Genomic DNA, 23023 nt, shown 5'->3' with positions numbered 1-23023 from the left:
ACACAACCAGTGTTGAGGAAATTACTTAAAAATTGTAATTTACCAAATTACTCATTCCACAATGAAAAACAGTTGAATCTTAACTACTCTAAAAAAAAAAAAAAACCTTGTCAAACCATATCCACTTCTTTAAAGTTGTTGAACTACATCCAAATTACATCACAGGAAATAATCACAATCTAAATCTGATATCTGATATCATGTTGTTACACAGAAGTACAACTCAGCTGACATTGAGTTAAGTGTAGGTATGTTTGATTTAAAGACTGGATCAGGCCAGGATTCGTTCCTAAGGAGAGGACAGGTAGTAACTGTTGAGGTGGAATCAGAAAAAAATCAAAATTTCAAGGGAAATTCATAGTATTCATTGCAGACATCTCAATTGAAAACCACAGGTAATTTTAATCAAAAAGCAAGTGATTGTCACTAAATGACAACTGTGTTGCATTATGCCATACTGTGGCAAAAAATGTCATACTGTACTAATACTATGAAAGTAGTTCACCATTAAAAGCTACTGAGATTTGAATGTAGTTGAATGTAGTAAAAAAAAGTTCAGTACATCCGAATTAAATGCGTTGTCGTGAAAGTGATGCATCATAAAGCGAACGAGTGAAGTATAGCTAGTGTATTAGTCTAAACATAACAAACAGGACTTTTTCATTCAGTTCTTCTGTGTAGTTGCTCAAACTCTTTTCACCAATCACAAAGGCAAAAGAAACTATTACGTAATGCGTCTTTGCCAAACAGCACCGCCCATTTCCTTTGGGAAAAAAGTGGTCAGCTATTTTTTTAGCTGACATCTTTGTATTTTTAGCTGTTAGCCACTGCTGCTAAGTAACTTTTCAAGGCTTTCTGGTGTTAAAGTATATACACGAATTGCACGAAGTCCACGCTGTGAACAAGAGCAGTTACGGGGCCTTTGAAAAGGTAAATTTTGGCTGGCTGAGCGGTAATATTTTGTGCTCGTCTGGCTGCCCGCTCGCTGTGGCAGTAATGGCGGCTGTTGCTTCGTCAACTCCTCGCCGTTTTACGAAAAGGGAAGGTGTAGTTAGCTTAATGGCTCCCCGTATCGCTGACGTCTATTGACGCGGTAACTTGCGTGCCAGTGACAGAGTTACACATATTTGCTCATTGAGACAAAAGCTCATCCATCCTGTGAACCAGAGTAACGAAACTTGTCGCTGATGCAGCTCTTTAACTGTTGTTTTTAACGGTTTAAACTGGTTAACGTCCGTTTGAATGTTGCTGAACGTTAGCAACCGTTAACTAGCAACGGCAGTGTTGGTCGAACATTCTAGCAGTAATGACTAAAAGGGGAACTTTACATTTATGCAGGAGACGTTTACTTTGAATGAAGTCTCCCACTTTGTTAAATTTTGCATTTATTTAAATCATGAGGGGTAAAAAGTTAACAGTATTGACTGTCGGGCCTAGCTGTGTTCCTTAACTCCTTGTTAACGTTAGTTGCATTGGCTAACATGTTTGAAGTGAAGAGGAAGTCGGATCTTTTAGTTATTTTCAGCTCACCCTTTTTAACTTCAGAAGAAACGGTTAGCTAAAGTAAGAAACTGTGATTTGGTGTCCAATTGATCTGTTTCACATGTGTCTGGAAGAGTTATTAATTATATATACATATATATATATTTTATAAAGAATAACAGCGCACAGGCCACAGCGCAGTGCAGGCAGCAAGCCACCCCGCCGCAGACAGTTTGTTGTGTTACATTAGACATTGTCAAACGGTAATATTGATTTATTTGTCCCCAGTTACTATGGAAGAAGTACAGCAGGGCAGCAATGGCACCGAGTCACAGACTGCCATCATTCCCACTACCATCACAACCTCTCAGTTCTCACAGATAGCCCAACAGGTAACGAATAGACCCCTTTTAAAATACCATTAAAAAAGTACAGTATCTCATAAATACTGCCACACGATATTGTCACAGTAGCTATTGCACTGCTGTTAACATTAGAACAAGTTGTTTATGAATGTCATGCTGAACGTGCACTTTTACGTCTTGAAGGGATATTTCATCCAAGAATAAAAATTCAGTCATTATCAACTTACCGTCATGCCGATTAAAAGTTGGGTTTAGCTTTTTAGTCCCCAAAACACTCCTGGAGTTTCACAGGAAAACAGCAGTGCAGAATCTCCTAAACAATTTAAGTGTTTCCAAACATAAAAAATCCCACTATTAAATGCTTCCATACTGCTCATCCGGCATAATCCAAGTCTCCTAAAGCCCTGAAATACCAAGGTGTCTTGAAAGACGTTATTTACACCATACTGTGTAGAGCCTTAGCTTGGAGCTATATTCACTTGTGCGTGTGTAGTGTGATCAGGTATAGCAATCTGGTGTAGTACTGATGAGATTCAGACAGTACCTTTAACAGTACAGAGTTTGGTAGATTTGGCCCTTAACCCTACCTGTCAAGGTGTCCAGTGGCCTCTGAAAGTTACATGTCATGTCAAATGAAAAATCTACCTACATTTGGTGCTTGGCAGGTGTTAATTTTAGGCCCTGGGTGTGATGGTGTGCACACATAAGTGAACAGCATGTCAGGGCTTTAGGAGACTTTGATTATGCCAGACCAACTACATGGAGGCATATTATGTGTGTCTAAAAAACTAAACCCAACTTTCAGTTGGCATGATGGTGAGTAGATAATGGCTGAATTTTCAGTTTTTGTTGAACTGTCCCTTTACGATTGGTGTATTAACACCCCTACATATTTATAGTTATTTATTTAGCAAGTTTAAGTTTTGCTGTTACACAGCTTAATATATAAGTCGGATCCAAGTTGACAGTTAATGTTAAAAATATTTGAGAAGTACAATGACATTTGAAACGGTTATATTTCTTATCCTCACTCTTCAGTATAAATGAAGTCTTTAACAAAAGACTTATCTGTCAATTTTGTCATAAAAGGAATAGGGCTGGGCTTGATATTATATCGATATTTTAATATGAGCCAAGATATCAAATTAGATTTTGGTTATATTATGGTATAAGTTATCTTTTGCTGGTTTTAAAGGCTGCCTCACAGTAAAGTTATGTAATTTTCTAAACTTACCAGACTGTTCCAGCTGTTCTCTTATGCGCCTTTACTAACTTCCTCATGATATCCACATTACTGCTGATTATTTATCAAAAATCTCATTGTGTTAGGATTTTGTAAAAGCATCAATAGTCATTCCTGTATTTTTTGTTGCAATATTGATATCAAGGTATTTGGTCAAAAACATTGTGATATTTGATTTTGTCCACATTGCCCAGCCCTAAAAGGGAGGGATTAGTAAACCTTGGGTTCGGTGTGACCAGGCTGCTTGTTGGAGTGTCGCTCCTCTGTTGCTGTCTTTATTTGGCCCTTGATGATATACCAAAAGCTATTCCAATAACTCTCATGACAGTAGAGAGCAGTCTGTTCCTGAAGGACCTTAAGGACTTGTCTGAGTTCAGAGCCTCTGATAAGACAGTGGTTCTCAACTTTATGGATCCAGCACATGCTGCTTAAAAACTGTAAATGAAAACAAGTAATCTTATTGTGACAAGACCTATTATGTGTTCACTAAGATGAAATTAAATAATTAGTGCGTTCCTTAAAGCAGATTTAAATTATCACCTCACCCAAATGGCGATTTTTCCACTGATCCCTTGTGATATCTTAAGGATAGTTATCCTAAAGATAGTTTTGATTTTATGTGATTTCTGTCTTGAACATTTCAACCAACACTGATGGAACATTTAAATTCTATACATTATATATAAATGCATATTGTAATTTGTATTCAAATTTGTGTTTTTGTAGATGTCACTCGGTGGTTCTTCTGTTGCTGTCGTACAGCTGCCAGGGGGTCAGTTTCAGGTTCAAGGAGTGATCCAGTCTGCACAATCGTCAGTCATTCAGTCCCCTCAGGGGCAGACTGTACAGGTGAGACCACCTGGTTTTAGTTGCTTTTGTTTAATTCATCCTCTTAGTTTCGTTTTGCAAACTGTCATTTTGCTATTTCATACAGTTGCTCACACACACTTTGTTAATCCACCTCTTGTCTTTCAAGGCCCCAGGTACAGATAGTGAAGATTCACAGGACTCATCAGACAGTGGAGTTGCAGCCCAAAAGACCAGAGAAATACTGGCAAGACGGCCTTCATACAGGTAAATAAACTATAAACGCAGTCACAACACAAACCATCTTGTGAGATTAACACCAACTCAAGTGACCTTCCTCCTCCTCTCACCCTGTAGAAAAATCCTAAATGACCTTTCGTCTGAGGAGGTGACACACATCGAGGGAAAGGATAGCAGCCCGGCATCTACAGGAGTGACAGGTGTTACAGTACCCACAGCCCCAATCTACCAGACCAGCAGCGGCCAGTACAGTAAGAACTAAAGCCTTTTATAGTACTTGCAGAAGCAAGAGTGAGACAGACAGATGTATACTGGATAATGAGCTTCTTGTTTGCTATTGGCTAAAGAGATTAATGGATGAAATTTAAAAAAAAAAAGTTTTATTTTTTTACGCTATTAAAAAAAAAAGATAAGTCAGGTTGTGAACCTGGCCACCAGAAATGTGATTTTTACTTGTGCTTTACACAGTTCTGATGCCATCTCTGTAATTATTCTAGTTACCATAGCCGCTAATGGCACAATCCAGCTGGCGACTCCAGGGTCTGAAGGCATTCAGGGACTACAGGCTGTCACCATGGCCAACTCTGGTGGTGCCCAGCAAGGCACCACCATCCTTCAGTATGCCCAAACACCTGATGGCCAGCAGATACTGGTGCCTAGCAACCAAGTTGTTGTACAAGGTGAGGAAAACAAGGCATCTTGTAAGAAAATATATCTAGATTTTTAGTATTTCTTTGCCAATTTTATTTGCAAATGTTTATGAGGGGACTCCAGCAGATGCCAAAATGCTCTAGGTGTTCAGACAGACAATAGCAATAAGTCAAAAAAAAAAAAACACACACACACACACACACACACACACACACACACTCTCTGTATTTATTTCAGTTATGATTCTGACAAGGAAAGAAAGCTCTACTTCATTTTTAACACACCAATATTTCCTCATCAATGAACTGTTCATACCAGGTAGAAAACTTTCTGTGTACCGAATTGCATTGTCCTAATTCTACTGTTTACCTCTCAAGCATAGAGAGAGATGAATGTCATGACTACCTGCCAGTGTTCTGGTATAAGCTGCTGTGATATTTATTGATATTGTGACAGTGTTGTAGGGTGACTATTGGTACTTTCACAAAATATTAACTCAGTGACGTTTTTGATAAAGTAACATGGCTAAGTGTGTAAAGAAAAACAATAGAACAGCTAGAACATTCTGGTAAGTTCAGAAAATTAAATAACTTTAAATCCAGGAAAAGCCATCCTGTATGCCATAACAACAATATCCAAAAGACAATACCTAGTCTAATATCATAATATTATTATAATTTTGATATATTGCACAGGATTGCTCTAATTTCATGTGTTTATGGACAATAAATAACTAATTACTATGTTTTCACTGTGGTGTTTCCATCAGGTGCAGGAGGAGAGATGCAAACATACCAGATCCGCACAGGTCCCACATCCAGCTCCCTGCCTCAGACGGTAGTTATGACCTCTCCGGTGGGACTATCTCAGGGCAAAACTGATGATCCAACAGTGAAGAGGGAAATCAGGCTTGCAAAAAACAGGCAAGTGTACAGTTTATTTTGGGTTTTGGATAGCGAAATTAGAGTCAGAAAAATGTAAAATCTCACTGACATTCTGGACGAAGTAAATAAGATGGAAAATAAAACAGTATTTGTCATTTAAAACTTTGAATGGCAAATATAAAATATACAGAAATTGTCAGATAAATAAATACAGTAAAAGAGTGCACTGTCATTGATGCTCCTGTCATTACCGTAGTGGGTAATGATTATTTTTCTAGAAGGTATCAAGGTGATTACTTTATCATTATACAACACAAGGTTGCACAACAAAAAGAAAGTTGTAGGACAACAATACTACACACACAAATGACATATATACAAATAATTAAATTCAGAACAGAATCGGATAAAATATAACAATATACAGTTATTTATATAGATATTGGTATACACCCAGGAAATAAATCTGTGGTACATATTTTGAATGTGCATCTTGGGGAATGTAAATAGCAGCAACAGAATAGTTGACAAATAATTTTATCATTTAAATATAGAACACTGCTCCACCTTGGGTGTTGCCACTGATGTTTGGTTGACAGGTCATTAATTGTAAGAGTTGAAAGACTGGTGCTGTACCAACCTGTTTGTTGTGGTGAACAGTGCAATGGAGGACTATTACAGAAGAAACTAACTTGGCATGGTTCAAAAATGTATTTGTGATGATGCAGTGCCTCTGTTACTAAAGTTTTGTGGAGCTCAGAAGCAGGCATTTTTCTCCAAATCAAAAAAAAAAAAAAAAAAAAAAAAACTTAAATATTTTCTGTTGTAAAGTGCATATAAAAGTAAATGCTGGGAAAGTGCCACACACTGTATTTCTTTTATTTTTCTGATATTATTTTGATTTATTTTGATATTTTAGTCTCCAGGCCTTCCTCACTATCAACCATCATAGTGAAAAGAAAGGCACTGAAATGTTATGTAGGCTCTACCTTTCTGACACACCTGATACTGTTCAGACAGTCACGTTCCAGATAATCAAGAGGCCCTTCACGAATCACATCTTCAAACAACCAATGACAGGAGACACAGCCAACCAGATCATTCCAAATAAAATGACAAGAACCACTGCTAGCACATATAGAATTTTAAGTTTTACATTCAGTTTTCTGTGTTGAAAATCGTTGAAGGGATAGTTTGGATTATTTGAAGTAGGGTTGTATCAGGTACTCATTGATAGCTGTAGTGTCTTAGCTACAGTAGATGCTGGTCGACATGTCCCCAGTTTGGAAACGCAGAGAAGGGCACCAGCATAGAGGAAGATACCGGTAGGAAACCACCGTTACACAAGCCAAATATTACTCTCCAAACCAACCAAACCTCACTGGCAAAATGAGAAATTTTACTTCACAGGACACAGGAGATGCTGGTCTACTGTTGCCTCCATCTGTTAGTTGTTTGTTATTGTGTGACTTCAGTGAATCATAGCTATCCTTTTAAAAACCAAAAAAGTCACACAATAAGACAAACAAACTAAAAAATGAAGGCAGTGATAGTCAAGCAGTTCTCATGTCCTATGGGACTAATTTTTACCTCTGGAGTTTGGTTGATCTGGTCGGCATCTGTGGTAGGTAATATCTGAACTATCGCTTTTTAAATACATAAACTTACAATAAATATCTAAAAGATATACAGATAAAGTTAAACACCAGCTCTGGAAAGTACATTAGTTAAACATATTTTACTGTGATATTTGTAGTTTTGGGCAGAGCAGGTCCATGATATGGAAAAAAATCTTTTCTATTAAAGTTGTATATAATTTTATGTTGCAACACTGTGCATTGTGATATACTCTGGGTGTGGAGACTGATTGCATAATCTTTCAGTTAGACTGACTGCATATTTTTTTCCCCTTTTTCAGAGAGGCAGCCCGTGAATGTCGACGGAAGAAAAAGGAGTATGTTAAATGCCTGGAAAACCGCGTAGCTGTTCTTGAAAACCAAAACAAGACCCTGATTGAAGAACTGAAAACATTAAAGGACCTTTATTGTGTTAAAACAGGATAATCTGTTTGAATAGAGGTTGAGGATTGAGACATAATGTGGGAGTGGCACAGCTCAGCCCTTTGGACATGAACTGGGTTTCTGGGAACACTTCATTTCAGGCTGAGATCCTCCTGTTGTTTTTTTTACTCTGTTTGATATAAGTGACTTGTGATGGCAGTTAAGATATACTCAACAAATAAAAAAAGAAATTGGCCATTTTTCCACCTGCTGTTTTTTTAAAAAAATGCTAATGCTATAACATTTATAGTTGTGTACATTTTTAATACTGGGAGGTTTGAAATTGTGAGCTTTAACTTTGAGTCTCAGTTTCTAAATGTGTCCCTTTCCTTTTTTTTCTTGTGTTTTTAAAAATGTTGCTGTTGGGAGTTTTTTTTTTTTTTTTAATCTTCTAACAGCATCAGCAGAATTTTGACTGTATGATTACTACACAGACATAATTCCTCTTTATTTTGTGAACCAGCAATTCCCCTCATTCCCCTATAAGGAGATGTTACAATGGTCATTCCTTATTTTTGTGCAATGGAATATAAAGGGTAACAGAAGCGATGACATTGAGTGTGGTTTGTTTGGTTGTTTTTTGGCAGTTACTTAGACAATCAGGGAAAAAGCACAGTGTCCAGGTAATATTTATTGTGTACATCATGGGAAGGGTGGGGGAGAAGAACAAGCAGTGTATAAAATGTTGCTGATTCTGTAAGTAAATAAATATATTTTCACTCAATAAATGCATTGTGGCTACTGTATTTTTGTTGAGTGCAATGGAAGTGAAATACTGTACACAAAAATGAAGTCTGCTCAGTCTCCATTGCAGTCATTTAATGGAATACCCCATGATATGTGGTCTAATCATGAGAGTAACCTCTGGTGCCTCAATGTGTTTTAGATGAAGTTCAGAGAAGCCAGCTGCCTCCAGATCTTTCCACGTTGCTCTGGTGATCATGCATCCATCCCCAAGATAGTACCACAGAGGCTCGAACACATGCTGGAAGAAGTATGTCCAGGTGGACGGCTCTGAGACGACATGTTCCAAAAAGAAGAAGGCTCCACCCTGTAAGAGAACCAACAAAAACACATTATCACATTTCATGAAGTGAGGTTATTTAAATATGCTACTACAGTGTCTGCAATTTACTTCCAAACTGAAGCAGGCTTTTTTAAGTGATTAACACAATAGATAGACAATAGATTTCTTGACAGTTATCAAAAGTGAATATTGCAGAATACCATATGTGATTTGTTGACTGTAGTGCACATGTCAAATTTGAATTCAAGTTCAAATCAATCTCAATTGTTTTGGTTTGAGTTTTCAGAAAATATCGGACATAGAGATATCTGCCTTCTGTCAAAAATAATGGGACTAGTCCTGAAGCACTCAAATTTCTTCCTATTACAAAGAAAGTAGTTCCAGTAGATTCAACTTTAGAAAGAAAGTAGTTCCTACATGAAACTGCTCACAACAAGATCTTTGGATTATTTTGAGGATCTGGGTCATGATTTCTGAGTTTTTCAAATGTGTTTTTGGTACTTTGAGCACCACTGGATTAGTGTTGTTTGGCTCCATTATATTGGAGAGAATGCAGAAATCTGTACAGCTGATATCTCAAAAAAACTGAAAACTTTACCCTTTTATATTCTCAGACAATATGGTTTGATGTAAAACTAAGATAAATGTTTTAATGTACAAGTATAATGCAAATTACTTACTTAATAGAACAGAAATATGTAATAGTCTAAAATTTTACTTGACACATTCTACATGCTACCTCATATGCAAGGCCCCCAAACTCCTGAACTGTTCTGTTTGTTTGTTTTTTGATATTTGCACCACTTAACAACAATATTATCAAGACAGGTCCTGTATTATGACCTTATCTTGTAGCAGGGCCCTGTGTCAAAATCTAGTTTTAACTCCCTCATTATTTGAGTTTCCACTGTGCTCACATGGTGCACGTTCCTAAATAAATAAATGTGTGTTCGATAAAAATTTCCACAAACTACTGGCTAGCTGGTACTATTCCCACAGAGGAGTACTGGTTGGTTCCTGTCTCTGGGCAAAAAAAAAAAGCTTTGCATTTGCAGTCTGATATGTGCACTGTTCCAAAGTGTTTATAGTTTTTTAAGTTTTAATCTAATTTTGTACATTTGTTTTAGTTTTTTAAGAGCACAATATTGTTTCAGTTAGTTTTTGTTTTCCTTCTTGAAAGTTTTTATTTTTATTTCAGTTAATTTCAGTTAATTACGCCACTACTTTTAGGTTGGTTTTAGTAAATTAGAATAATCTAACACTGAACTATTCTTGGAGGCAGCCACAATATATACAGACTGCATAGCAAACTAAAAATTAAACTTAAAAATTAACTGAAACAATATTGTGTACGTACAAAACTAAAATAAAATGGTACGTGTCAGGAAATGTCTTTCGTCTTTGTCAGTTTGGTGAAATGTGTTAACACAACAAGCCTGAGGAGGCATTGATATTATGTTTATTGATGCTGGGGCGTCTACATGACTGTGAGTTAACTTCACAAAGTGTTTATATAGTAACAACCATTCTGAAGTTATTAAATATTTGCCCTGACAAATATCCTCCATATAATAATAAGTTTAAAAAACTGAAACTAATAAAAACTTCTAAGTATTTGGAAACAATGAAAATCAGCAAACCTTCTCTGGAAATTGAGTGGAACTATATTGAATTGAAAACAACAAATAAAGACTAAATACAAAAGAAAGCTCACGGAAAATACTAGAGCTGCAGGAGTAATCGATTATTAACTGACAGTTACATTAACTGGCAACTATTTTGATGACTGAATAATTGTTTGGGGTAATTTTTTAAATAAGAAAATATGAAGCTTGTCAAATACTTCGGCTTTCCGAAAAATGTGAATATTTTCCGGTTTCTTTATAGTTGTGTACATTTTTAATACTGGGAAGTTTGAAATTGTGAGCTTTAACTTTGAATCTCAGTTTCTAAATGTGTCCCTTTCCTTTTTTTCCCCTTGTGTTTTTAGAAATGTTGCTGTTGGGAGATTGTTGACCAATGCTTGGTCACTGATGTGCGTGAAGTCACAAATAAATACTTCCAACAGCACTTGAAGGCAGCACACTGAGACTCACTGGTCTGAGGATGCGGTGGATCTCCTGCAGCACCCGCAACACGTTACGGACAGAGCAGAGAACCAAGGTGCAGACAACTACGTCCACTGACGCGTCCCTCACGTCCTTCATGTCCTCTCCAGAGACAACTATAAATTCCTCATATGTCAGGTGCGTGTTCGCGGCCATACTCCTCCGCAGGAACTTCTGGAAGTGCGGGTTGGGGTCGGTGCAGATCACCGTGCAGCCGTACGGGTAAAACTTGAAGTTTGCTCCGCTGCCGCAGCCGATCTCCAGCAGGCGCAGGGTCCCGTCGGTGTTTGCAAATCTGCCCACGTTTCGGAAAAGTTCCCTCTTGGTTTTGTGCATTTTATCGTTGTATGTAAATGTGATATTGTAGGCGAGCAGAGGAAACAAATGTTTGTACAAACCGTACAGGCCCGTGATCTCCATCAGATGTAGAGGTAGAGTCAACACCAGACAAAGCACTCTGCATAACTTCATGACTAAACGCTTCATTTTCTTCTCAGATAATCTTAAAGTCTCACTGAGGGCATCTTAAGACAGGCGACTTTAGAAGATCAAAAGATTACACTCGTAATGCCTGAGCCGCAGTGTCCGTGTCGCACCACACGGTGGCGCTAATACACTTCAGTCTGCAGGAGGACTGTGACACTTAAGAACATTTTCCAGGTTTCTTGCACAAACCACCAGGTCATCTATTGATATAAAACATGTATATATGCACCAAGTAATAGTACAATAAATATCTTTTAACTAATAAGCATAGTACTTTAATTTTACATTTTAATGCAAGAAGCCAGAATAATAAATCATATTAATTCTGTGTATCTCAAATAAAAGCACAATTCCAAGTAATCATATTACTGATGAAGTATCTAATAATATTACTTAAACTTTCTTCGTTCATGGTACAAATTCTTTAGATGTCAGACATCGTATAGTCCAGTTCTATTTTTATTTATTTTAGTTATGCCAGTCTAATGCAAAGTTGACATTGTTTTAACATTACAGTACTGTCATATGTGGTTGGTTTTAACACTCACAGTCATTAGACTATTATAATTGTGTCATGAATATTTTTCCTTGACCTCAACTTAAGTGGTACCAATCGGACTAGTCATTAAGATGTTATTAAATGTTATAAGGCCAGTATGACAACAGAGTACAGTACCAAGGTGATTTAGCTTACAGAGTTAGCTGACCAACTGATAGTGGCTAACCAGTTTTTGCGATGAAAATTACATGACACTCAATAACAACAGTCAAACATTCATGAAGACGTGACAGGTGTTATAACATGATTACGACAGTGTAATGACAGTCTTATGCACACTTTTTAATTCCTTAAATTGTGCATGTTACTGTTGTTCTCAATAAAGTTGGAAAAAAATTAAAAAGAAAATGTAAGAGTCTGTGTTCACCAAAATTTTGGACTTCCCTGTCTGTATCAACTCAGCGGTCATTTAATAGGAAAGACACATGCAACAAGATTAAACTCTTTAATCACTATCACAATCACAGCAAAAATATGTATTTAGTGACACAACTGTCATGGCATAAAAGGTACAGAAATCTCCAGCAGTAGCACACAGATCAACACTGATAGGCAGTAATGCCCTATGGTAGTATTATATTGATTCATACTTATCAGCAAACAAATAGGAGGTGGGTACGACGGAGTATTAGGGCAACATTAAGGATTTTTACATTTTATTTTGCATTTTGACAATAAAGTTGAAATGTTGAGAATGAAGTCAAACATTAAGTATTAGGGCTAGGCATAAGTAAAAATAAACCAAAAGAGGAAGTTTGTATTATTATTATTATTATTATTATTATTATTATTATTATTTCACATTATGAGAAATGCTATTTTGACTTTATTCCCATCATAGTATTTCAACTTTATTCCTGACATTTCAGCTTTATTCTCAATATTTCTTCTTTATTCTCATAATGCAAAAATAAACTTTCTTCCTCTCATTTTTTGCCTTATGCATGCCCCTAATACTCTTCCGTAAATGGAGAATGAAGGATAGAAAATGAAGGAAACACTGAAATATATTTTTCCACTTAAATTAAAAAAAAAAAATCTGTATCTTGAGCTGTCTATGTAAAATGCTTATTCAGTGTGTTAAAATTATTTGTCTATACCAAACATAAGATTTTTTTTTTTCAATACAAAAATAAAATTAGTATCAAAGTGATTGATGTTATCTCTATCACTGGTGATCAATCAAATCACAGAGGAGAAGAGAAGAGAGGCATTAAGTACTTGGCATGTTCACACACTGGTTACAAGGCGGGTTGACTACAGACCTAAATCACACACAGTCTATTTCACAGCATAGCCCAGGATGTGGGGTTTGATTACGAAGACGAGCGGCGCTTCGATGTGTCTCATTTTTAGTTCGGAAAATCCAGCTGCCTCCAGGTGTTTCCACGTTTCCCGGGTGGCCTCGCACCCATCGCCGAAGTAGTACCACGCAGGCTGGAGAACATGCTGAAAGAAGTACGTCCAGGTGGAGGAGTCGGCCACAACATGCTCAAGGAAAAAGAAGGCTCCACCCTGCAAAGCAAACATTTGTTGTGTGTGTAGCATGCAAATTTCACCTGATGCATGTTGGCTATTTTTCAACACTTTCCTTGTCATATATTGTTGTTACATTTTTTAAGGGCTACTATTAGAAACTGATGATCATATTCAAGAAATAGGAAACTTACTAGAGTCTGACTGTTACATCGTTCGATCAATATCTTCTGCCAGATATTGGCCTATCACAGCTATATCAGTCTATGTTAGGATATGCATATATGTTGTCTCACTCGCCTATCTGCAAAGTTTGTTTTTTTAACAGAACATAGTGCAGGTTGTTTTGTTAGCTTTATAGGCAGCATTTCATGTATATTTGATAATTTAATAATAAATATATATATATATATAAATATGGTCAGAGCTCTTGTATTGATGATGATAATCATAAACTGGCTTATACCTCACCCACCTACATTGAAACAGTGAACAGTGAACTGTAGGAAAATATACCCTCAGGACTGCAACTCCAGATGGACATTTATTTTGAAAGATTAGATAATCTCCTATTATATTGTACCCTATAAAGTGTACTTCAATTTGGGGTGAATGTGAAAGTATGCACAACCTGTCTCATATATATGTATATATATGTGTGTGTGTGTGTGTGTGTGTGTGTGTACACATATATGTACATACATACATACATATATACACATACATACAATTATTATTTATCACTTTTTTAAATTGTCTTTTTATTTTATATTTCACTGTGTATACATATTTATGGTGGCTGGTAAAATAAAATATGACATTCACTTTTTCTGTTTGTTGAAGTATACAACAAAATTCAGGAAATTTTAAAAAGAAATTCTAAAATATAATAGAAACCTGCTTAAGTACATGTTTATGATTTGTGTCTGTTAAGGGAGTTGCTTACTAAGTTCCAATGATTAATACAGAGGGTCAATGATTAATCCACAAGTTGCACTGCAGTACAGCTATTATCATTCAGCAGCCTATTTATACAATGCAGGCTGCACATTTATTTATTTATCTAATCTGAACTAATGTCTATTTCAGGAGATGACTTACTGGTCTCAGTATGCGGTGAGCCTCACGCAGAGTTTGCGGCACGTCTCTGACAGAGCAGAGCACCAGGGTGCAGACAACAGCGTCTACCGATTCGTCCTCAATTGACCCCATGTCCTCCCCCGCAGCCACCACAAACCTCTCAAATTTGAGGTGGTCGTTCTTCTCCATGGCGTTGGTCAGATATTTCTGGAAATGGGGGTTCGGGTCAGTGCAGATGACCTTGCAGCCAGGCGGATAAAACTCAAAATTTGTGCCCGTGCCACATCCGATCTCCAAAAGTGTGAGCTGACCGCCAGGCTTGTTGAACTCGGGGAGGCTGCGAAACAGCTCCTTCTTCTTGTCGTGCATTTTTTTGTTGTAAGTTATTGAAATCCGATATAAACAAATCGGGAAGACACGCTTGTATATTTGATACAGACCGACCGCTTCCATCAGATGAAGAGGCAAGCATAATACATTGACCACTAAAGTGCACAATCGCATTAGAAAAGTCATTTTTAGGGACCCTGGGGTGCGTTTCGCCTATCAGTGTCAACAGCAAACTGTCAAGCTAACCGCTAAGTAGCTACAAGAGATGATCGGTTGTGTTTAAAGGGGAACCCCAGCGCTGTGAAAGATCTCGTGAGAGTTATTATTTCAATCCAACCCACGATCTTTCCCTAAACCTAACCAAATGTTTTTTGTCCCTAAAAATATCCAGATTTCAACCGCAGCTTTGTCACACTACAGAACATAATTAGTTTGTACAATGTGCATACTGAAGAAACAACGCATACAAATCCCGCGACAGCAAATTCAGGGTTCCTTTTTAGATACGACCGAGACGAGATAACACCGGAAGTCTGGTCAGATTTTCAAAATAAAAGTCGACAACTGGGAAAAATGCAAGAGATGTACCCTCTTTTGCCCTCGACATGACTGTGGTAGATGATTTGACGCTAAGGTTAGTGCCAGCTGTCGATATTACAATATTCCAGTACTATTATGTTCCCTTTTACACGGTCACGTAGCGTCTGTCACCATTAAAATACATTCTAGTTGGGTTAACTGAGTGAATTCAAACTAATTCACTTATATGGATCTGGAAAAAAAGACTAGTACTTAATACTTAAATTATCAAATGAGTGTGTTGCAGTAAAAAGTACCTTATTTGCCTTTGGAGCAGACGTATGAAGTAGCAGAACATGGAAATACTGATGTAAATTGCAAGTACCTCAAAATTGTCCTTAAATGCAGTACTTGAGTAAATGTACTTAGTTACTCTGGTTTTCCCTCTATCCAGTGCATCCAGTTTTGAATGAAATAGCAAATAGGAAGTCCTGACTTTCAGCTTTGAAGCTGTATTAACTAATTTATTTTTGCCACTTGGGGGCAGAAGAACTACTCAACAAGCTGATAAACCCACAGCCCTGACATATATTTAACCTAGTTAAAGTTATCACGGTAAACAGGTTAGTAAGTAATTGGCATGTGCAGAAAGTGACCGATTAAGCATTCTTTGGGATCTTTTTCTTTTTTGAGTAATTTATTGAGTCATTTTCTTCATAGGATAAATAAATAGGATAGCATTTGTATCAATAATGGACATAAAGGCAAAGCATACATAGCAAAATAAAACCCTGGAAAAAAAGAACAGAATCAGAGATAAATACAACAAAACTACACCACAGACCCAGGCAGCCATATTGATCGAATAGCAGGGGTAAACAACACAGGTGCTACAGAGCCTTTCCAGTGAGCCAACATGTAGTAGCACTTTAGCTCTGTTTGACACGAATGGTAAAGGACTAACATCTCTATGTACCCCACTATTTCATGTCAGAATGGATGCTGTGAAAAAAAGCTGTCTTTGTACAGCTCTGTGAAATTAAAATGAAAGATTCAAATCAGGTCAGAATATCAACTCATGAACAAAGTTTTACATCAGCTGTTCAAACTTTCGAAATGATTCTGAGCACTTCTGGGAGTTCTCGTCCATGTGGGTTTAAAAGTTGAGTGACAGTTCATTCTTGACCTTTGAACCAGTAGTTGACATCTCAATTCAAGGTCCATTTACTCTGTAATGATTGTTTCATTTCAAATACACTGTGCTGTAGTACAAAGCCAAACATAACTTACATTACTTATGGATTGTGTAGTACTTATACTGTACCTTAACCTAGTCCTGTTTGGCGCCTTTCCTGTATGCTTATTATCATCTGGCAGAGATAATTGGCGCTCAGGACCAACAGGGCTTGAGCTCGTCTGCAGCTAATCTTGCATACTAGGCTAAAACAAGGCTTGGTATTGGAGATTAACTAGTTACATGTAACTAGTTACATATAATGTTAGTTACTGATATAAAATATGTAATTAAACTACAGTTACTAATGAATATGTTGGTGATTACAAAGAGGTTACATGTGAATATTCTTTTCAGGTTGCCTGGTTTATCGAGGTGGACAAGTTTGGTGGACAAATCCAGCAGTTAGTCCTCATCCTTCATACTTTTGTCATGTGAAGAAGGTAAAACATATTGTTTCAGAATACTTTACTTGTTCCATTAATTTCCAACCACCTGTCTGGGTCGATGTCATAATGGTACAGTGTTATTTGCAAAGCAGACTAGAGGCCCTTCTCCCTATCTCAACCTCAGAGACTATTCCAAGCTACAGTTTATGGCTACAGTCTGATTTCAAGTCTGAACTCTGGTTGTTCCTTCTACAGCCTGCGATGTAAAGATTTAATAGGAAGTGGATTATATTCTTAAATATTTCACATGCTCACTATATTTAAAGGCACTGAAATGCTGAACTGAAAAGTAGCTGATTGAAGGAAAATGCATGCCAACAATTTGATTTCCTGTAGACCTCAAGCTGCAGTTCTTAAAATTTCCACCAGATAGAGACATTGTTGGGTCACATTCAAAACACTTCCTTTATAAAATTCTCTGACCCTGTATTTTGAAGGGTGGAGGCTTTGATTGATTGATTGGAATTGGCTAAAGTGAGAGCTGTTACAACCTTCTTTCAGTCAAATGAGTAATATGAAATTGAAGACAAAGGCTCCATGCAGCACTACCTGTGAATCATTGAATAATCTTTGTGGACTGACGTACAAAGGTCCTTGTGTTTTGCCTGCATCATATGTCTTGCAATATCTGATTGTTAGCCATGTCTTTGGTTTTTGTAGGACAGGCATTTATGGGACTGGGCTCACAACCTCCACGTGTATTATTTTGTGTGTACATCAGTGTTTTTATGCATAAGATGAATTGAAGAATATGGCTCTTGATAGGGTTCGGTCTTGTCAGCAGACATTTAATATATGTGCTTCAAGTGGTAATGTTTCTGAGACAGTTATATGTGAATGTGAATATTCATGCAGAATGATTTTAAGCTTTGGTCACTCTGTGTAAAGTGGATCACAGTAACAGTAATGAGCTCCTTTCACAGAAGACACTTTCACATGTCACAGTAGAAGAAACACAAGTGTAAATATTAAAACCACAGAGGGCAATTGTGGCTTGAAAGTTGGATGTTGAAAAGCAGGTGCTTAACTGCATTGCTGGATTTAAAAGTAATACAAATAATGTATGAAAAATGTGGACTATTATAAGGTCTGTTGAAAAGTTGACTCTAAACTGAACTGCTGGCTTTAATGTGTATGACGAAACAGGTGAGGGAGTTGGAAAAGTGCAAAAAGGATGATGGATGCAGAATATGATGTAAGTTGAGGGCTAAACTACATTAAAAGTTAAATAATACCAATAATGTATTAAAAATGCATAAGGTTTGTTGAAAGTTTGATGCTATACCGAATTGCTAGCTTTAATTTGAATGAAGAAGCAGATGAAGGAGTATGAATAGTTGGAAGAGTGGGAAGAGAAGGATGGATGCAAAATATAATGTACGTTGTTGTATAGCTTCATTAATGGTTGTGAGCTAAATCGTATCAGAAGCTGAATAATACCAATATTGTATGAAAGATGTGGAATATTTTAAGGTTGAATTCCAATTGAATGCTGTGTTTTGTTGCTTAAAAATCACACATTGGTGATTGATTAATAGGTCCATTTAACTTGCTGCTTTTTATAATCATTGAAATTTGACTAAACTGCTTCAGTGTTATTATGAGAGATAAAAAATAACTTGGTTTTGAATTCATTATTTTTTTGTCATGCACATAGAGATGCATGGCACACAATGGAGTCACAGTAGTTATTTATAATGATAATAATCAAGTTTATTTTTGTGGAAATTTTCAAAGCCAGCATTGCAAAGTGCTTTTTACATAAAACACAACAAGAAAAGCAATATTTAGATAAACAGGCAAGCATAAGGAGAAATAGAATAATGAACCTTAAAAACAATGGATCATCAATGGATGGTTTTAAAGGTTACATGAACTTTAATTATAATCTCAAAGTTGTCTTAAATGTCTCTTGTGAAGTCCAGGCTTAATTCTAAATAATAATATGAAATCAAACAATAAGTTATTTTCATAGCAGATGGAGATGAAAACAAACGTTGCCAATCGCAGTACCAATCCCAACCTGAATATCAATGACTGTTGTTATATGAACAGTGAAGAGTGTTTTTTTTTTTTTCTGCTTACGATGCTGCGGTCTCTTGTCCGTTATTGAAACTAAAGGCATTTACCGACACTCCCTAACAATTTGCTGAGAGTCATCAATTATGCAGGGTAGCCGCACGCACTGGGAAGGAAGATAGCAGCAACAATATGGCGACAGCCGCAGTTACTCTCGACTCTTTTCTACATCTGCAGTTCAGTGACAGCTGTCCGGATTTCTGTTAATGCGAGAAAAAGTAAGTAGACAATCTGTTTTCTGCTTTGTCTGGTATTTTGTGTCGTGGGATGGATCGCAGTACTACTTTGTCGACTGACTGCATCCCAGTGCCGCAGAGCGGTCCCTCTCTCAGCATCTTTTCCCAGCGTCTGTGGAGGGCTCCTTGCCAGTTACATGGACAAACATATGTGCGAGGCAGCAGTCAGAAGTGGGCAAGATGTGGTTTTCAGAGGGGAAAACGCGGATTTGTGATGCGACGCGGTAGAAAACAGGGAGACAGCTGGTTATTTGGGGTGTTGGCCTGCCGCTGGATGGAATGACATTTCAATGTGTCAGAATGTGAAACATACGCATATGGGATACAGAACTGAGATCACGTCAAACTTCTGTGACCGGCGACTGTATCCAGCCTACATGCTCCAAGCGCACGAATAATGCGTCGCTTGCAAAATCATTTTTAGGCTGCACTTTTCTCGCTACCATCATTTTATAACTATGATAGTTCTAACCCCCCCCTCCACTCCACCTCTGCGCCCCCCCTCCCGCTTGCAATCTCTTTGGAGACTGTATTGCGTGAGGAGGTAGGTGCGTCTTTAGTTTGGCAGTCCTCAAAGGGGCCGCGGCACCCTTTTTCTGGTATTTTCACGCATTAAAACACATTTTTCCCATTATGTTGTTAGTCTTTAAAGCTGCATCATATGGAGTCTCTGGACCTCCGTCGCCCAGACATCATATATACGGGTGTGGTATAGCCCTGAGGCCGGTTTAGTTTCTCTTTCTGTTTTTCTGTAAATAATTTTACCTTTTTTAAGTATGAAATTTGTTCTGATGTGCTTATAGTCTGCTCTGAGTTGAGGCCAGGGCTGAGTTGTCAGGACATGGTTTGTGCATTCAACTGACCTACTATGAGTTTGTTAGTTAGAGCCTATAGCAGCAATAAACCACACTGCAGTATTTTAGGCTTTGGCCTTATAGGACAACGGCGCGCCTCGGTATTAAACAGTGGACTTTACCGAGGCTTAAAATCACAGTCTGGCAGTGAATGGCACTTTACATGGTAAAACATGCAGTGTGTGGGGCAGGTGGTCTTCATCCCATACAGAGAGAAAGTTCTTTATCTGTGTTTATCTCTTCATTGACTCAATGCTTCATTATTTCCAGTGTCCATCCTTGAAATTTATGATCATAACTCATCAAAATTACCAGTCAGGATGTCATAACTTTACCTGAAATCGACTCAGCTCAGACATGAAAGTGGCCCCCACCCCGGCATCGGATATGAGGGGTTATTTGAGGCCTCTTTAATATTTGGCTCCCTCAATTATGCTGGACTCGGGCCCGTCCAGATTCTGTGGATTTGGACCGATACCTTTAAGATTTAGTGACAGACAGGCAGCATTAAGGCATCACTGCAGAAAATGAAGGAAGTTCTTTACCGGCCCATGTGACTCTGATGCAAGTGTCCCATCAGATGTCAGGTCATCATCAGAGAGCACAGAGCAGACTGGAAGATTTTTCCAGGTGACGGGACGGAAGCTGTGGCGCGTTTGGATGTCTTTCCTGCGCACAGAGGACGCAGCGTTAGGAGCATTTTACTGCTGAATCGGAGAGCGACAGTCTTATCTCTTTTTCCTCAGGGGGGCAAATCGGGATGCCGAAGTTGTTCAGTTTTCTCTATCATCCACCAGATTTTTATTAGCGGACTCTCTTGACTCATTACGGATCTAACACCGTAGGAACTACGCGCTTTTGGTGCCGATCGACGTGCGCTAGTATGATTCACTGTAGTTGATTTAAGAGTAACCGTGGCAGTCTTTGTTTTTTATTAAAATGTGTAAAGATTGTTGTGTGCTATGCTTCCCCTCATGATCTAATGAGTTAGTGGACATCGGAAGCATTAATCTACAAAATTTCAGGCAGTTTCCCCTGCTCGCTTTCCAGTTTTTTTTTTTCTTCTTCTTCTTCTTCTTCTTTTTTTTTTTTTTAGGATTTTCCCAGCGTTATTATGTGTAAAGTGTACACGCACCGCTGGCCATGCTATTGCATCCCGGTTTGAATCACCTTGACGGTAGATCAATTGATGTAGCATTGGTGGAAGGAGACTTGGAGGTTGTGCAGAGGTTGGGTTACTTCATCCCTTTTCTGGTCGACTGTGGTGCTTGTTTCTCGAAGATTTTCCGGGCGGTCGGATCTTTAAATGCCCGTGGATGTCTGACTTCTTTCTGATTTATTTCAAGGTCTGTACCCTTGTCGTTGTTTCAGTAGTCTGAACTGTGACTTGACTGTCAAATGTTGTGTATCAAACAGCATGGCCATCACTCAGCTGGGGAGAGAAAGTCATCGTTGTAGGAACATGGAGAGATGCAGTTGATAATGTTATTACAACCTTACTGTTTAAACAATGAGTCAGAGCACCAGAGATTGAAAGAATTCCAGCAATAATTTATGGACTATCCTTTGACAGACTTCAGCAGTTTGGGATGTTTAATAATTCGGAAATGAATAATTAATAATTGTCCTGTGTGGAGTCACTGTTTTGGTCAGGGTGCACTCTGGCCTGTGATGGATGCACCATGGGCCAGGTGATACTCGAAAAAGAAACAAGTGGATGGGTTTGTCAAATAGAACAACAAAACAGCAACAGGGTTAAAAATTAATGTTATTTTTCACTGGCCCAGTCGGCCAAGTTGGTCATAAATGTGCTTGCCCAAAGTCAGTTTTTACTTGCCCCTATACAATGTTTTATTTATAAGCAGTTATCATATAACATCATAGGCTAGAGTTAATTGTCATCAACATGTTTAAAATGCCAGAAAATGGAGAAAAATGTTTATCACGGTTTTTCAGTCTTGCTTTGTCAGTTTTTAAACCCAAAGATATTCAGTTTAATAGAGAAAAGAAGCAAATCTCAATATTTGAGAGGATTAAGAAATTATTTATTTAATGATTAATTCAGTATCAAAATAGTTAGGTATTTTACTTTTTTTCCTCACCATTTTGCACAATGGAGCAAGTGAGTTATTAGATTTACTAGACCAATGTGCCATTTTACTTGCCCCTGGCAAGCAGACAGTCCTTATTGTTGAGCCCTGAAATGTTCATAATCACAGTGAATGTATTTTAAAGTCAACTCAGCTCACTGTTCTCAACAAATTAACTGTAATGCAATAGACTCATTCCATTCTCTTCTTTACTGCAGTTCAGAGTCACTTTAATAAATACCCTTCATTTGTAATATATAGATCAATGGTAGATCAAAGTAGATGGTAGAAATAAACGCCAAAACAAATTCACTGCAGTGAGCCTTGATATACAGTATCAACTCATTATGCTCTAATGGTGACAGTGTAGTGCAACTAATATAGTAACTTTACATAAACAAACAGCTCAAATATCTAAGACTGTTTTCTTGATTTACTTAAGATTGTTTGACCCCTTGTCATTTGGGACTGGGCAAATAGCAGATAATTGATGGGAGCCACATTCTCACTTAGTTTATATATTGTAGCTATTGCCAGTGAGAGTTATTCAGTCATAGAGACTTCCAAGCCAAAACAATGATCTGAAAGCTGCGGAGCTGGGTGTATATTCTTAGTGAGGCCAGCAGTACCAAGACATGCACATCGCAAATACTGCCTTTTGATATATGAAATGAGAAAGAAACATTACAAAATGATAGATAAAGGTATTTGTAAAAGATAGATTCAGACAGATAAATTCCTGGTGGGTTGAAGAGCAAATCATT

The 23023-nt window shown here is 37.6% G+C and overlaps 4 protein-coding genes across 5 annotated transcripts in view; 2 read left to right on the top strand and 2 right to left on the bottom strand.

The window, feature by feature from the left end:
* Window positions 1–748: 748 nt before the first annotated feature.
* Window positions 749–8460, top strand: atf1 (activating transcription factor 1). 2 transcript variants are annotated; one of them, XM_084732812.1, is made up of 8 exons: window positions 749–930; window positions 1771–1874; window positions 3817–3939; window positions 4067–4164; window positions 4255–4388; window positions 4635–4817; window positions 5558–5711; window positions 7591–8460. In XM_084732812.1, exons 2-8 carry the CDS (start codon window positions 1776–1778, stop codon window positions 7733–7735), a joined length of 936 nt encoding a protein of 311 aa, XP_084588938.1. In that variant the 5' UTR covers window positions 749–930; window positions 1771–1775; the 3' UTR covers window positions 7736–8460. The 2 variants fall into 2 exon arrangements, with proteins under 2 accessions (XP_084588938.1, XP_084588946.1); XM_084732820.1 differs by lacking the exon at window positions 1771–1874 and having other exon boundaries at window positions 750–930.
* Window positions 7679–11380, bottom strand: LOC146331549 (thiol S-methyltransferase TMT1A-like). Its single transcript, XM_084732844.1, has 2 exons — window positions 10856–11380; window positions 7679–8783 (listed from the first exon to the last, which is right to left on the bottom strand). Exons 1-2 carry the CDS (start codon window positions 11351–11353, stop codon window positions 8547–8549), a joined length of 735 nt encoding a protein of 244 aa, XP_084588970.1. The 5' UTR covers window positions 11354–11380; the 3' UTR covers window positions 7679–8546.
* Window positions 11381–12690: 1310 nt separating this feature from the next.
* On the bottom strand, window positions 12691–15066 carry tmt1a.1 (thiol methyltransferase 1A, tandem duplicate 1). The gene is made up of 2 exons (XM_084732832.1): window positions 14490–15066; window positions 12691–13427 (listed from the first exon to the last, which is right to left on the bottom strand). The coding sequence occupies exons 1-2, from the start codon at window positions 14982–14984 to the stop codon at window positions 13194–13196; spliced, it is 729 nt and encodes a 242-aa protein (XP_084588958.1). The 5' UTR covers window positions 14985–15066; the 3' UTR covers window positions 12691–13193.
* Window positions 15067–18925: 3859 nt separating this feature from the next.
* Window positions 18926–23023, top strand: part of scn8ab (sodium channel, voltage gated, type VIII, alpha subunit b) — a 65526-nt gene continuing 61428 nt past the window's right edge. Inside the window, exon 1 of the mRNA XM_084732775.1 lies at window positions 18926–19297. The gene's annotated coding sequence lies outside the window, so the exon portion shown is untranslated. The remainder of the gene's footprint in view (window positions 19298–23023) is intronic.

The sequence above is a fragment of the Lutjanus erythropterus genome, chromosome 2 (assembly GCF_056507025.1).
Source record: "Lutjanus erythropterus isolate fLutEry1 chromosome 2, fLutEry1.hap2, whole genome shotgun sequence".
Classification (NCBI taxonomy): domain Eukaryota; kingdom Metazoa; phylum Chordata; class Actinopteri; order Lutjaniformes; family Lutjanidae; genus Lutjanus; species Lutjanus erythropterus.
This window is presented reverse-complemented; position numbering and strand designations above follow the sequence as displayed.